The 16,908-nt window shown below is 37.4% G+C and overlaps 1 protein-coding gene across 3 annotated transcripts; it reads right to left on the reverse strand.

Annotated features, from left to right (window-relative positions):
* Window positions 1-8,867: 8,867 nt before the first annotated feature.
* Window positions 8,868-16,254, reverse strand: taf1a (TATA box binding protein (TBP)-associated factor, RNA polymerase I, A). 3 transcript variants are annotated; one of them, XM_041976486.1, is made up of 12 exons: window positions 16,091-16,254; window positions 15,374-15,410; window positions 14,433-14,603; window positions 13,505-13,668; window positions 13,190-13,303; window positions 12,914-13,112; window positions 12,557-12,681; window positions 11,460-11,618; window positions 11,149-11,215; window positions 10,847-10,970; window positions 10,570-10,724; window positions 8,868-9,769 (listed from the first exon to the last, which is right to left on the reverse strand). In XM_041976486.1, exons 3-12 carry the CDS (start codon window positions 14,560-14,562, stop codon window positions 9,723-9,725), a joined length of 1,284 nt encoding a protein of 427 aa, XP_041832420.1. In that variant the 5' UTR covers window positions 14,563-14,603; window positions 15,374-15,410; window positions 16,091-16,254; the 3' UTR covers window positions 8,868-9,722. The 3 variants fall into 3 exon arrangements, with proteins under 3 accessions (XP_041832420.1, XP_041832419.1, XP_041832421.1); XM_041976485.1 differs by lacking the exon at window positions 15,374-15,410; XM_041976487.1 differs by lacking the exons at window positions 8,868-9,769; window positions 15,374-15,410 and having other exon boundaries at window positions 10,576-10,724; window positions 10,891-10,970.
* Window positions 16,255-16,908: the final 654 nt, after the last annotated feature.

A 16,908-nucleotide genomic window follows, 5' to 3' on the forward strand; every position in this document is an offset into this window, starting at 1 on the left:
AAAAACTCTGTTACAATAATCAAGCCAACTAAAGATGAATGCATAGACTAGTTTTTCCAGGTCTTGCTGATACATCAGATCTTTTACCCTTGACATATTCTTAAGGTGATAGTAGGCTGACTTTGTGATTCCCTTAATGTGTTTTTCAAGGTTTAGGTCTGAGTCCATTGATACACCCAGATTTCTGGCCTGGTTGGTGGTTTTTCAGTCATTAATCTCCTCAATGCATTTACCAAGAGCCTGGAGACTTTGTAATATATATCTGCACATCATCTGCGTAGCTATGGTAACTAATTTTGCTTTTCTTTATGACCTATGTCAGTGGGAGCATGTAGATGTTAAACAGAAGAGGCCCCAGAATGGAACATTGGGGAACTCCACATGTAATTCTTGTCTGCTCATATGTAAAGTTTTCTATTGATACACAGTACTTTCTGTTGTCTAAATACATTTTAAACCAGTGTAGTGCAGTGCCAGAGAGGCCAACCTAGTTCTCCTGTCTTTTAAGCTATACCGTATATTGTGGTCAACTGTATCAAATGCAGCACTGAGGTCCAGTAAGACTAACACTGACATTTTTCCATTGTCTGTATTCAAACATGTGTCATTAATCGCTTTGGCCAGAGCAGTCTCTGTGCTGTGTTGCTGTCTAAACCTGACTGAAAGACATCATACCAGTTGTTCTGTGTTAAAAAGTCATTTAGCTGATGAAAAACAGTTGGTAGTGGAAACGTGTTGAGCTGTTGAGTCTACCCTCTGGTGAAGAAGAGTGCAGCTGCAGATCACTTAAGCAGTTGTACTTGTTCCTGGCAGGAAAATGTCATCTATATCACTTCTCTGTTCATGTAGAGCAGCTACAAATAATGTTAACAATATAATATATTATCTATAACATTTTTTGCTTAACTTTTATACACTTGTAGAAAGCCCTGAATCATTCATCTGCCTCCAAAGACTGTTATTAAAGCCTGCATGATGGAAACCTGATCAGCTTTAGCTTTTGTAATTCCACCATTTGCTCATATGGTTAAAAGCTTTTCCAATAATGCATTTAATAACCTGTAAGCCTCCATGCAATAATTATTTGTATGACAATTTTAACTGATGTGAAAGCTCAGTAGTAAAAAGTTCAGTCACATTACCTCCATTAGCGACCATGCAGACATACTGGGGTTTGAGAGGAAGTGCTAATCGAGACAGGAATGAGTAAAGGCGGAAATGCAGAAGTAGACAGACAGATCAGGTCATGCTCTCCAGCTCCCACATTCATACATAATGTTCCGGACTTTGTTGTATTTTCCAACCACATAACCCCCTCTTTATGAAGAGAGAGTGCACTGACAAACACATCTTCTTTAGGTCAGGATGAACTTGTTACTTATCCGTCGCTCATTACAAAGAACTACAGATGAGTGGGGACAACTTGAGTCAGTGGGCACATACAGTATATGCTTGCATGAGTCATTGTGGTCTGTGCAGCTAACCTGCAGACTTTCAGAGAATTGTTTGAAAGAATTATTCAGCCTACTTGGACTCACACTAGGACAGCAACAAGTGTACAGCAGACAGAAGTGTGTGGGTGTGTTGGTGGATGATATTACCTTGATGATATCACCTCCCAAGTAAGAGAAATATCCATTATGTTTTCCTCATGTTTTTAAAAAAAAAAGGATATAGAAATACTGAAGGTTGTAAAGTTTACTGAAAACCAGTTATTAGCATTCCTTGTAGCAGTGACAAAATGTATTGACAGGGCAAGAAAAGAGCATAAATAAATTACTGCATCATGGGAATCCTCTGAGTAAAGAGGTTATAAAATGTTGTTTAAGCATCCACAGATGAAACAAATTTGGATCAAATATTTTAAAGTAATTATACAGAGCTAAGACTGAAAGGCTCTAATGCAGAGGTTTTATGTTGCAGACTGCTGGAGTGCCCCCTGCAGGAATGGGCTACAGTGACTTGTGTCACAAAACTGGTGAAAGAATATTCTTATGAAAAAGTTGATGAATTCAGTGGGCAAAGATTGAACACAAGGCATCTAAAGAGCATTAGGCTGACTTAGAGCAACTAGAAGTGGTGGTTTTAGCTCCTAAACTAAACTACCAACAGAACAGTAGGGCTTTATTAGAGGAAGCCAAGAAAGAAAAGTACAAAAAGGCAAAATTAATGGTTGCAAAAACTTGGTGAATCACAGTCTTTCTGTGACAATGTTTGGTGGACAGATAGAACCAGATGGAATGCAATGCATTAATATGGTCATGTGTGAGAAAATTCCACCTAAAGTAAAAGAACAGGGTGGCTCCAGTACAGTATATAGTGAAGACTCTTTCATGCCGTGGGGCTGTTTGGCTAACTCTGATATCTCAGGAATGTATTTAGACAACTAAATTTCAGTTTTTTTTTAGCAGAAATATGTCCCAAAGCACACAACTAATAACAGAGAAGGTTAAAAAGGAAAAGATGGACTGTTTATGACTTGTCAGCAATAAGCCTTGCTGTTCAGTCTTGCTGAAAATCATGAAAAATTACTTCAGCTTAAAGGCTTAAATTTCTGAGATGCCAGTAATTCTAACCAACATCTTTGACTTGAAGCAAAGACTATTGGATGAAATGCCATACATTTTGATTAAGATGTTAATGTTTCATCTACCCATCGATTCTTTGCCTATAGCCGTTCATTCAAATGCAGTGTCATGGGTGGACTGGGGTCTATCACAGTGGCTAATAGATAAGAGGTAGGTTACACCCTGGGCAGGTCGCCAGTCCATCGCAGTGCCTGTTCATATTCCATCCATCCATTTTCTTGCCATTTATCCTGGGTTAGGTTGTGGGGGCAGCTGCCTAAGCAGGGAAGCCCAGACTTTTCTTTCCCCAGCCACATTTGCCAGTTCGCCCCGGGGGATCGCAAGGCGCTCCCAGGCCAGCTGAGAGATGTAAGCCTTAAAGCATGTCCAGGGTCTCCTCCCGGTGGGACGTGACTGAAATACCCCACCAGGGAGATGTCCAGAGGGTATCCTGACCAGATGCCTGAACAACCTCATCTGGCTCCTCTCAATGCAGAGGGGCTGCAGCTCTGCTTTGAGCCCCTCCCGTATGACCAAACTTCTCACCCTATCTTTAAGGGACAGCCCGGTCACTCTGCGGAGGAAACTCATTTCAGCTACTTGTATTCCAGTCTTGTTCTTTCAGTCACTACCCACAGCTTGTGACCATAGGTGAGGGTAAGAACATAGACTGACCAGTAAATCAAGAGGTTCGTCTTCTGGCTTAGCTCCTTCTTCACCACAACAGACTGATGCAGAGCCCACGCAGACCTTGCAATGATCCATCTGTCGATCCCCCGCTCCATCCTTCCCTCACTTGTGAACAAGACCCCAAGATACTTGAACTCCTCCACTTGGGGCAGGAACTCATTACTGACCTGGAGAGGACCCTCCATCTTTTTCCAGCTAAGGACCATTATTTGAAGGTGCTAAATCTCATTCCAACTGATTCACACACGGCTCCAAATTGATCCAGCGAGACCTAAGGATCATGGCCTGAAGAAGCCAACCACATCATCTCCAAAAAGTAGAGATCCAATCCTGAGGTCACAAAACCAGATTCCTTCAACACCTCTTCAAAACCAAACAGAACAAGGAAGTCCTCTGCAGAAGTGCTTTCCAACACTCTGTCCAAGGACTCCAAAAAGGATGTTCATATTCCAATCACTAATAATTCTATTGACCTTGGTGATTCTTTTCCAGTAGTTTTGTCCTCACATGCATCTTTTTTAGGCTGACATGTTACATAAGGATATCTCATTTAGGAGCAGCAGTTTTATTGATGCACACAACTAAATCGACTGAGTGCTTAATAGGGTTTGATCACAACCACAAGACAGTGACAGGAGCCAGGACTTCAAACATTTGTGTTCCCATTTATGGTAGAGGCACAGTGGTATCTCACTTGCCTTTGTTAGAATATTCCCTTCCTACTAGATGCAATATAGATGGAGACGCACTGTCACAGCTGTCATTCATGTCTTAATATTTGATTCTCGCCAAAAATTCTGTTCTGCTCCCCCCACCCCATTTTTTTTTTTTTTTTTATCTTTGTGGGTTTTATTTTCCACTTCTGCTTCAATTGGCTGGCTTCTGTAGAGCTTGAAGGAAAGTCAAAGCATTTGCATTGCCAATTATCACACTGAGGCACTCAAGAAACTAAAGTCTCAGGTAAATGCTCTGCTGGTCAAGGCATTTGCATTTCACAGTCATTACATTATAACAGCAGTTCTTCAACTGTTTGCGTGTGAAACATTTCCAGGAAAAAGTCCTGACTATTCATCCTGTTTAAGTAGTTGTCCAGTGTTATGCATGTAGAGGAAAAAGCTGTTTATTCTATGGCTTTTACTCCATTCTAAGATTTTACTCCAGGCTGGATGAGTAGAGCAATATTAGAAGCCAAGCCAGTTTGTGTTCACCAGTCTGATCTTATCTTCTACTCGGTGCACAGCAGAGAAAGCTGCAGGTCCTTGCACACATGCTGCTGAGCTGAAATCAGCTCAGTCTTTATTCTCCTAATACATTATTAAAAGCTATTTTTGCAGATGCACTCTCAGAACAAAGGTATTGCAGTTGTCACTTTCAACTTCACAGAAAGAAATGAGAGGATATTTTGGGAATTTTCTTCTTCTTCTTCTTCTTCTTCTTCTTCTTTATATATACATATATATATACATATATATATATATATATATATATATATATATATATATATATATATATATATATATATATATATATATTCTGGCTCACTGAAGCTCCACAAGAATCGACTCCCCTCCAGCAGTTTTTGTCTCAGCAGCTGTCCATATTGTAAATGTGTCAAAAGCTTTTTGTTATTGTGCTGTTCAAACAGGCCACAATAGGATGGGAAGACACCCATTATAGGCTGGCCAATGCTGCACCAAAGCCTTTTAATTCTGATCTGAAGACTTAAAGCCGACTTGTGTAGGATTTTCAATCATGCAATGTTTTAAATTCCCTTTTATTTCTTATTTTGATCTTCAGTCAACTCTAGCATCGTGTTTTCTTGTTTTATCTTCTTCCTGCTTGTGGCATGCAGCACTGGCGAACACATCTGTATGTTAAGTCCAAACTGCATGGCTGAATTATCACACTTTCTTATTTTCTCTCCCTCTAAAACCTCACCACACTTCAAATACCTTAGAGTTACTGTGATGTTGCACAGTGTCACTGTGGAAAGTCTGGATTTTAGGTTACAAATCCTTAGAGCCCTGCAGACCAACCATGCGAGACCCTGAGACACCAACTGCAGTGAGTCTGTGTGCAAGGAAAGCTGAGAGAGAGACTTTGAGAGAAGGAAAAACTCAATTAATGTCAACTGCACACAAAAAAGACACATCCAAGGCCTTTCTATATCAGGCATAAAATTAAAACACCATTCCCTGCACTGTTTGTGTGTTTTTCCTCACCAGCAAACACAATAAGTCTGTAATATCCCTCCATGATTACTTACAAAAACTATTATTATACCTGTCAGTTCACAATAAAGTCAGGCTGGCGACTTTAGTAAATTTCTCTCTGGGCTACACAAGGTTGTAACAGGCATGTTAAAGTCGTCAGATGAGCCTACAGAGACATTGTTTTTTCCTGATAGGTTCTACAGTACAGTGCAATGGCAACCTTGGGGTGTGCCTCCAGATGAACATATATCAATGCGTCAAACAGACTGAGAACTGATCAAGCCGACATAACCAGTGGGGCTACTGAGTGACCACTAGAAGCAGATGAAACCCTTGCGGTATCTATTGTTATTCTCCCAGGTTGTGGTGGTAAATGTGGATTCTTAAAGTCCCCGTTAAACATTTGGTTGAATGCTTTTTATTTATACATATTTACATTTACATTTTTTGTAAAGACAAAAGTTAAGTTCAGCAGTATCGGCCACTATGTGTCATTGTCCATCCAGGTCCATTTTTTTTCTTTGTAATTTTCCTATTCTCATATGTTCTCTGCAGGGCCCCCTCTTTATCAACAATATTGTAACTTGCTTGGCTTCACACTGTCAGAATGACATTATGTGGTCTCTCTTCATTGCCGACCATAGACCATTACCTGGTCAAGACCAGGGAAGATATGTCTTGTCATATGTTCTTGTCTGTTCTTTTTAGGTTGTTGAAATGTTTGGGGTTTTTTTTTGTTGTTTTTTTGTTTGTTTTGTTTTTGTTAACATTTGACATTTGTCCATGTTTTACTAGTACTGCAAAAACTATATGTACTTGGGTAAAACAAAACTATAAAAACAGAAAGCCATGTAAATTAGCAGTATTTAAAATAATAACTAAAAAATCTATAAAATGAAATAAAATAAAATAAAATAAGTTCCCTCATCATAAGTATTGGTTTTGACTTTAGGAATAACTAAAAGGCCGGCACCAGAGGACCCCCAGGGTCTGCAATGGCTCATAATTTTTAGGTAAGATAAATGAGAATACCCAAGACCATTAGGACATTTATGAACCACTAAAAAAACCTTAAAATCAATCCTGAAATGCACAGGGAGCCGATGTAGCAATTTTAAAACTGGTGTAATGTTATCCTGGCTGCTGGTTCTCCACAGAACACTTGTGCCACTGAGTTCTGAAGTTATTGTAGATTAAAAATACTCCTGTTTTGGGGAAGACCAGATGGCATTACAATTATCTATACTACTAGATGCTTAGTGCAACATTCTGACTAAGACTGGAAACTGACAAGAAACTTTTTTAGTTGTTTTAAACCGCTGCTACTAAAAGAAAAACCACAACACATGCATTAGTGTGACTTTTTTTTATGGCATAAAAAATCTGAACATGTGGTTGAGTTAAAAATATTCACTTTCAGTTTCAGTACCTTATTGGGGTATTTTCCTAACATTGGCATGTTTATAACACACACACACACACACACACACAAAAGCTAATTGGCCTAGAGACATATTTTAAGAAGGAAAAAGCTCATTTTCCAATTTTGAGCAAATTTTGTTGGAATTTCTCAGTGATCACACCCATTCATTTTGTATGGGGAACTCTTATTTTCCAATAAATGTTATTATTTCAAAAGCAGAAAACATTTTTTTGACAAAACCAATTAAGTAATTTTGGTGTTTGAAACATTTTTGTGTAACAGAAACTGTTTCATGACAAACATTTTGTGGGGTTGTGCGTCAAAGTATTCCCACAATAAACTGCCAACATTACCAACTCAACAAATGGATTTTTTAAAAACTTATAGTAACTAATTCTCCATGAAATCAAATTTGATGTTTCAATAACCATTTATAGTATTTTCTGCACAAAATTTTACATATATATAGTTTGTAGTCATTACAATTCTTCAAGACCCCATGAAATCTAATTTATGGGGTCTTTATTAGTGTTTACCAACTTTTACACTTATATAACATGTTAATTTGAACTGGAGCTATTTTATATGTGGTCCTGTGCCATGTTTTACCTTTTCAAACATCTATATAAACAAAAGTAAGGAAACTGGTGCTTAGTTGATTATCTCTTTGTTGTGACAATGCCTCATGACAATAAATCTTAAATCATCAAAAAGCCTGTTTATTTCCTTTTTAAAAAGTGCCACATTTGTAAGGAAATGCGTTTGTTAGATGAGAAGCAGAGCTGAGTATGTGGGATGTGTCCATGAAAAAAATGTTAAATTTTCTCTACCAAAGCCAAACAGCTTATTGTGCCACTGTCTGCCATGACTGTCCCTCACCTTCAGGCCTACCTGTGCTGTGTTGACAACATGTGCATGGAAACCTGGACATGTGTGAAACATTATGTCCAGATTCTGCATATGACAGATTATATGGCCAAAGCATGGAGAAGACTTTGAGAATGTTATATTGACTGGTGCATAAATTAGGTAACAACTTTTGGTTGCGTTTTAAGTAATTCTTGCATTAATGCCACTAAGCACGATGAAACATCAGCTGTATTACATTGGTGGATTAGCATTATACAGCTATTCATTCTTATTGTTAATTAATAAAATAACCTTCAATTGATTTTCCCGAATGGGTATGTCAAATTAAACATCATTACATACACTACCATTCAAAAGTTTGGGGTCCCTTCCCTATTGAATCCCATGGCAAAGTGACCCCAAACTTTTGAACGGTAGTGTATGCTGTACTATAACTGAAAGTCTTGCCTGAGTGTCTGCTGACATAAAATCTGCTCATTGTATCACCTCTGTTAGGATTTAACAAAACATGCCTCAGACTTGAGCAGCTGGTTCAGGAAGCAACTCAAGTCACTGGGGACAATATCTATTGTTTGTGACTCTCAGTGATCTCAAATAGGCAATTACATCAACATCTGAAGTCAAACAGTTGTGTGATGATGAAAGTAAAAAAAAAAAAAAAAAAGTCAGGTCTTTTGTATAAATAACATTTAATGAGAAAAATAGTTTGATAGTTGATCATTTGAGCTTTGATTGGGTCAGAGTACAAGAGCAGAGCTGCCAACCAAACTCCCGAAGGAGTTACTTCACAACAGTGCCTCAACATCTGTGTAGATGATTAAACACATTCAAAAGCTTTAAAAATGTCACAAGCAGGACACAGTCCAAAGCAGTGACCAGCTCCTGACTCAATCATCCTCGCTGCTCCATCGTTGTGAATTTTCAAACATGTGTTGTCTATTCCCAGATTCCTTCTCCAGCTGCTCCTGTGTTCGAGCAAGTGCTTTGGGCTTTGGTTTATGTAATGTAATGACTGCAAAGCAACACTTACAGTTCAGTTGACTGAGCTGCTGCGTGGCCAACACTGTGCTGAGCCGGCACAGAATCATTACAAAGACTCTCAGGCTGGATGCAACACTTTATTTCATGGTTGGGTGAAAAAGACTTGAGGTAATGAACAGAATTTGAACCTCACAACAATTTAATGCAATTAGAAACATTTCATTGGGCAAAACAAGTTTTATAAAAAATGTAAAAATTCCATTATAATAATGAGCCTCCTGATTGCAGAACACAGTGCACTGTTGAAGCTTTAAGTAAACGCCTGACAGTGCTGGTTACACTGAACCTGTACAAAATACTTACACAAAAATGACCACAGTCATTTATGAACTGACTGAAGGACATGTGACATAAAATGGACTGATACCAAAGCTCTGAGCAGCAGCCGCCTGCCAACTGTCAGTCACACGTCTGAAAACATGCTGCTCATAGCCTGTGATGAATCTTTGATATGACAGTGAAGTATGACAGGGAGAAACCCCCCCTGGTTTTGTGTGGTGTACACTCTACTGATGTTAATACACCTCTGCACAGCAGTTAAAGGTCAGAGTGAGACTCATTTCTCATTAAAATATTTACAATATTGTCTCAATACTACAACTGGCATTCAGAGCTACACTGTCAAAGCTGGGTGAGCAAAACCCATCACGAAGAACAGCACAAGAGCTCCACATAGTGGATATTCCAGCTGGTGACATGATAAAGGCAAAATTTATCCAACATGGAAGGATTTTGTTTAGGACTGGGAGCACATTACTGTGTGAACTCTGTGAACTGTAAATTAAAATCATTTTAAAGAAAGAAACTGGTAGAAAAAAACAAATATAAAGTGCATATATGAAGCGTCCCAATGAATGTCTTGCCATTTTCACTTGCTTGCAGACAGTACTGAAGACAGCTTTTTTGTATCTCACTCATTCATTTTCCACGAGTTACTGGCTCAGCATAGTACTTCAGAGTTCGGTCTGTAAAAAGAAAAAATAACAGTCAAATTACAAGAGGATCCAGAGTACAAGGTGCTTTTATTAAAAGCTATTAGACCATCATAATAATACATTTATATTTACAGAAAGGAAAAAAAATATTGCACTGAAATAGCAATAAAAATCAATAGTTTCTCAAAGATGATCTTTTTACATTTTTACAGTGGTTTAATAGATTATCCAAGTAGCATTTTAAATCTGGTATAAGATGCAAAAGTTTTAGCCTATAATCCTGCATCATCTGCATCCTAGATGCCAGGCTAAGATAGCTTGCATGTACAGAAGAGGAATACTTAATATATCAGTAGAAGGATGCTGAAGAACTAACAGGCAGGAGGCCTAGAGGAAGACAAAATCTAAATTTATTGATGTAGTAAAAGAGGTAGATTGTTAGTATAAGAAGAAGAAGATGCAGAGGATGCAGGATTAGATGGAGGCAGATGATTTGTTTTGGCGACCCCAGAAGGAAACAGATGAAAAAGAAAAAAAAAAAAGAAAGCACCACAGGCACAGCAGGAAAGTTGTGTTGAGCCTTCACGTTTGAGGGGCAGCACACTTGAGCTTCAAAGAAACTTCAAGTGTAAGTTTGAGTTTTTTATTGAGTTTACATCAAATTACAAAGCAAATAAATGCAAAACAATCACTGATGCTCAAGTCATTTCATGAATGGTGGTAGCTTTACTTTAAAAAAAAGGAACAAAATTAAATCTACACACTTTATTCAGGAGTTAGCTATTATGAAACTTCCAGGAGCATTTATTTAATAACGCACATCTACTTACCTGGACAAAGGATTTTAACCAGTGGTGCCTTTACTTCCAGGAGCTCAGGGTTCTCCTCTGAGTCTTTATTGGCATGGAAGCGTGTGAAGTGCAGTGCAGGCCACCATTCTTTCCGCAAAGTCATCTTTTCACTGATGATGCTCTCCCAGTCGTCTCTGTTATGGCACAAATTTTAATGGAGACACAGGCTTCAACATCCTTTTGTTACAAAACTATATAATTATATATTATAACAAAACACATAAAAAAATCAAACTTTAAAGTGTTTTAAACATACTCTGTCTGCAGTTTGTCAATAATGGTCTTTAAACACATCCACACGTCCAGGTTGTTCCTCCAGCAGGCAAAGTCAAGCATTTCAAGAACGATTCCTAAAGCTTTCTGCGTGTTCTTTTGTTTTTCTTAAAAATAAATAAATGAATAAATAATTAAAGTTAACTAAAAAAAAAATCATTGAAATTAAATCATTTTAATCAACACTATTGACAGTATTTCAATGCATTAAAACATCAAAACAAAAAGAAAGTTTTTAAATATTAAAAACTTAAAAATGTAATTTAAGATTAAATTTGCCTTTACCTGACTGAAGCAGGAGGGAGGTATACTCCAACATCAACTCGTGGCTCGGGACTAATAACTGAAGATTCTGCAGTATAAAAAAGTTTAGTGTTAACAACACACACTGGATACAAACGGTTTCTGAATGCTTAATTATTAAACTAATAAGAGGAACACACATTTACAATTTTAACAAAGTTAATGTAACAAAAAAAATGTATTTAACACTTCGGTTTTCTTGTTACTTAAAAGCAATATCCATCTAGTATGTACAATTTATGGCTTAATCTCAACACTGTACTTGCTACAGTGCTGTTAGTGTGTAGTAGTACCTTTAACACATGTATCAGTTTTTTCTGAGGAGCACCATGCCGCTGCAAGTATTTGTACAGATACACGTGTGCATTGGGATTGGGTGGAAAACTATTGTCAAATGCATAGTCATTCAGGACTTTCAGAGCCTCCTCGTAATCTTCATAGAACTCCAGCATCTGTCAAAATAAAAATACAGCTACATAAGAGAAGATGGTCTTTTCCTTTTTTATGCTGATTAAAGTAACACACAAATACAGAAGTACAACAGCTCCTTTCCTCCCATGAATTTACATTTGGTAACCAGTTTTAGGGTTTAAAGTTTCAACAAAATCTGCTTGTTTTGAGATTGAAGATTACTGAATTGTTGTATAAAGGTGCCTGATAGCTCACACTTGTACACACAGCAAACTGAACTCTGAGCTAACATAGAAATACCTGACTGGTAATTTCAGAGAATACAAAAGATTTAACCTTGAAGTTGGGTGGAGATGAGGATGAGGAGGGTGGATATATCTACACTCCAAGCCTGGAGTGTGATGTTTACAATGCAACTCTGAATAGATCACTAAATGAGGGATTGTAAAACCTAAGACGTCACAAAGTGCCAGGGTTTTGAGTAGGTGACTTCAGACACCCATAAAATAAGCCCTATAGGACAGAAAAAAGTGTGTTTTTTCATAATATGTAGCCTTTAACAGTTAGTCTGAAATGGGGGCTGAATTTAAGAGGGAAAGGTTATAAAAGTGCATATAAAAGCCTGTTAAACAATAATGAACAGTAGTGTTTTGTACTGCTGTGACTACTGACCATCCTCAAGTAGCATGTTTATCACAATTTTAAAAAGAGAGAAACATTGAGAAAAAAAACATCTCATACCATATTATTATATTAAAGCAAGCATACTGAATCATCTATTACAATTTTATTTGACCTTCAGCATATTTTATATTTTTTGTGAAAGTGGGTTCAAGGCTCAGTTAGCATTAATAAAGCATCTGCATTTCTCTGCTTGTGCGGATCACTGCATTTTTTAAACTCTGGCTTTTTTAAACTTCATTTTCAACCCCAGCTTTGAAAGCATACATTTTTTTTTATTTAAAAACCATGCACTTGCCTCAACATAACTCAGGATGAAGGGATCCCAGACGCCTGGATTACTTAGAATCCCTTTAAGATTCACGGAAGCTTGTCTGAAGTAGTTATGCATGCTTTGATTCTCAGAAAGTGCATCAACAGTGTCTGAAAAATAAAATAGTCAAACATCACAGAAAAATAAGCAGTTCATAGACACAGAGATAGCACACCAACAGATTCTTCACAGTCAGCTTTTCAGCTGCTTAACTACACTTGCAGCTACTTCCTCTACCCTGTAGGTGGCAGCGTAGCATCACACTATTGTTTACAAAGAGCATATTACATACACAAGTAAATAATGGATGCCTATAGTGTATGAAGCTGTATATCCCCTTACTGTTGTTGGAGAGCACAACCTTTTTCTCAGACCAGATGATAAAATCCAGCAAGCTCCTGTAAGCCTGGATCAGTTTAGTCCTCTGAATCTGAGCAGATGACTCCTTCCCATACCTCCAGCTTTCAGCTGCAGCGAGATGTTGCTTTGCATCTTCAAACTTACCCTGAAGCATCAGGTGGAAGGAATGTTCCAGAGAAACCTGAGAAACACAGACATGAATCGTTTATAAGATTTAAAGTAAAAAGTTAATTAAAAACTTATTATTACGTAGCATACCTTCAGGTAAAGTTTAAATCCAGAATGTTTTAGTCGTTCATAGATGATGTTGTAGTCCTCAATCGTTGACTTGGGATGGTGGTGAAGGATCTCAGTGCTGGCTCTCCAAATAAGCTGGAGTGGAAATTACAAAAAGAAGGGTAAAACTGAGGATGGAGTGTCAACACTGAACATGGTTCAACTTTCCAACGGTAACTCATACTTTATACTTTTTTGTGCAATAAATACAATCTTTATTCTTTTAACTAAATCCCTGTAATGCAAACAAGTTGAATATTTGGCCTTTTACAATGTATCTATTTTTCTCAAACTTACCTCTTTATACTGCTTTGTTGTGTAACAAGCTTTATCCTCCAGTATTTGGGGGTAGCATGCCATGTACTCTGCTGCTTCCTGCCACCTATGGTGCAGCATGGCTTCTCTTATCTGCTCCAGACACATTCTACAACTCTGAGTAAATCCTGTTTCCTTTTTTGTCTCTAAAAACATAAGATTTTGTCACACAGTTAATTTCCCTGTAAAGCAAATGGGTTCCACAGGTTGTAAAATCTGACTAGATTTGTACCAATACTGATATTTGGAAAATAAAAAGGAAAATTATGTTAATTTTGCAATTTGAAAGAAGAAAAAGAGGATTCTATCTTTTTTATCTAAGGCAATTAAAAAGAAAAAAATTTAATCCAACCAAAAGAGAATAAAAACAACAAATGTGGTGGACATCCACAAGAGGGACTAAGAGTTGTTCTTCAGGAACAACTGTTATGTCTATGAATACATAGGATATTATATCCTGTCTGGGAAAGTGCCAGATATGATATCACATAAGATGACAGTTTGTTGGTCCAGAAATAAACAGCTGGAGAGTCACATAATTGTAATCCTTGCCAGCTCAGATGTGATTTCCAGTCGCACACCAAGTCTTTTAAACAAGCTGTAGCAAACTAAAATGTGTATATAAATCTATTTTTGCACATTAGTGGAAAAATTCTCCTCGCTTTTAGCCATTTCCAATCATCTTTTCTTATTCACATCTTTTAAATATGGATCAAAAACTATGCTATCCTGGTTTCCACTGGCGTACGTGGGGTATCTAGATTTCTTAAAACCAATATACTGTAAGTCCTTGTTAAGATTTCTGAAACCAAATTAATGTGTTTACATGTGTTACACACACTCAGGATGAATACCAACGCATTAGCAATAAGTTCAGAAGAATGTATATAGTACAAGCTGTGCATCTCACCTACAAACATGGGTTGGACCAGAGGGAGTCTTAACTTTTTCCCTCTTAGTGTCGAGCTGTTGTCTGAGGAGTCGCCATCATCATCCACCAAGTGCTTGTGAAGACCCAGGTGTTCTTCCAAGTCATCCATCTCCAACACAGCAGTAAGACTATGGTATATCACACTGCCACCTGCAGGGACCAAAATGTCTTCTTATATTATCTTATAAGATATTACTTGTGTCACATCTGAAAAGCCAGGCTGAGCCACGTGACAATCACAACTCAATAAGTAGGTGTTTAACTACTTGTTGAACTGTTCATGTTGACTTTGAAAACTTGAAATGGATTCTTTTTGGGGAATCACTGGGGACCTTGACAGGAAACACTCAGGTGTTTGTCAAAGAGCTTGGCACATGCAAAAGGTTGGGAGATGAAAAAAAAAATGTAAATGGAACTCAAGGCTCTTTGAGGCAGATGGAGAATGAAAGATTACCTATGTCCATTCTTACTCAAAAGCCTCTGTAGCAGACTGATGAAAAACAGAATGGAATAACAATGACAGATGTGCATTGCAGCTTACTGATTTTTAATCTGTGTTGCTGTTGAATACAGGCATCCTCAGTGAGCACATAAGCATCAGAATTTGACCACAAAGAAAAAGAAAAAGTACAAGGGTAAATCAAGTATTTATTTGCATAATGGTTGAGTTCTCTTGTGTTGTTCACCTACTGACACACTATGGGAAGAAAGGAAGCTGGTGGGAGCAGTATATGTTCTTCTGGGAAATGTTAGGACATGTTATTCATGTTGTAGGTTACTTCGACAAAAATAAACTTTAAGATTCTTTCAAATTATGTGCATCATTTCAGTGCTGTGGTATTCAAAGATGCCACATTGGCAGGGTGCATGATTCAGTAATAGCTTGATTTGACCTGTACAGGCCGTGGTTCAGCTCTTACCCAAGTCAGCCAGGACTGGTTCGAGCTTTTTGTGACCCTTTGAAGACAGAATCAGATATGAAAGACTAGTGAAATTAAATGAGTTGAAAAGGTTAAAGTTAAAGGTGCCAATCTGAAATCCAAATTCCTCAGATGTCACTCAAATCAAGCACTGCTAGGTATTCTAGAAAGCAAACTGTGCCATTGTGGTAAGCGGTAACACAAGCCCGAACTGTGTTTTCTCATTCTCATTTTCAGGCAAACAAATTTTATTTTCACTCAATAGCCTAAAGTTGATAAATGCAAATAATACATTTTAATGTTGCAGTACACTGCGCTTTTATTATTATTATTACTTTGTATGAAGTTAATTCATGATCGCAAACACAGTTAATCAGTCATGTTCTTAGTATAATCAATATTTAGATCGGCTTTAAAAGAGTGTAATATACTGCAATTTACTTTACACTAGAGGCGCTTTATGTACAATATGTAATTCTATGTCTATGGATATACAAAACCTCTGCCTATGTAATAAAAGCAAGGCAGCTTTTTCAACCGAAAACATTTCATTACAAATACACCTAACTAGCAATTTAGCTCTTGGCATAGCTGTCGGCGGGGATTTTATATATATCCATTTATTATTGTAATATATCAAGTTTAAATAACTTAATTTAAAAATGCAGGTCATCATCTTTCACCTAAAACTTATAGCTCTTGTCTTGATTGACTCACCTTCAAAAAGAAAAGCCGTTCAGATGTTTCATAAAGTAAATAACTAAGGTTCCAATCCTATCAACTAACGTCTTGAGTTAACGTAAGCTGAATTCGTGAAATTATAATAAATTTGATAATGATTTCAGAGACTGACTAATCATTCGTGTTTGTAACTTCCATGCTTTGAGAGCAACTTAGGAAGTAAAGACGGAAGCTGTAAACTGATTGGCTGTTTGAACCGGAAGAGGCGGTCAAGGAGATGGCTTTCCTAGATCTGGCGTACAGGAGTAGTCGCTCCATAGTAGTCGTAGGTTTTGTTCATGTTTTAAACAAGACGGCTTTTAACATGCAAGTTGCCGCTGCTACAGATTAAGCTAACTGTCTCCCGCATTCAATGTGACGAAATTCAAAGGCAACAAATAAACAGAATTATTAATTTCAGTTTAGTATAATCTCATAATATTTTTTGATCTTCTCCAAAATCGAACATTTTAAATATAATTCTAGGAAATGGACCCAGCCATAAAATCTGGAGTTCCACAAATCTTTTTATTTATTTTTTAAGCACATAAAAACAAAGCCTTTTGTCTTATGATCAAATCAAATAAACCCCCTAAAAAAGCGTGTCAGTATTTTCACAAGCATGGAAAAGAATAATGTGGGTCACAATCTGTTTATGTGGCAATTCTAGAGGAGTTTGCACAGAGTAGATAATAATCTTTATCTTATCTCTTTATGCTTTGATAGTTTCCTTTAGTCACCTGAAGAAGCCAAATCCATCCTGTGAAAACCTATCCTTGCCTACACCCAGCCGGATCTGATCTGCTGACGTGTCG

This window comes from Melanotaenia boesemani, chromosome 22 (genome assembly GCF_017639745.1).
Source record: "Melanotaenia boesemani isolate fMelBoe1 chromosome 22, fMelBoe1.pri, whole genome shotgun sequence".
NCBI lineage: Eukaryota > Metazoa > Chordata > Actinopteri > Atheriniformes > Melanotaeniidae > Melanotaenia > Melanotaenia boesemani.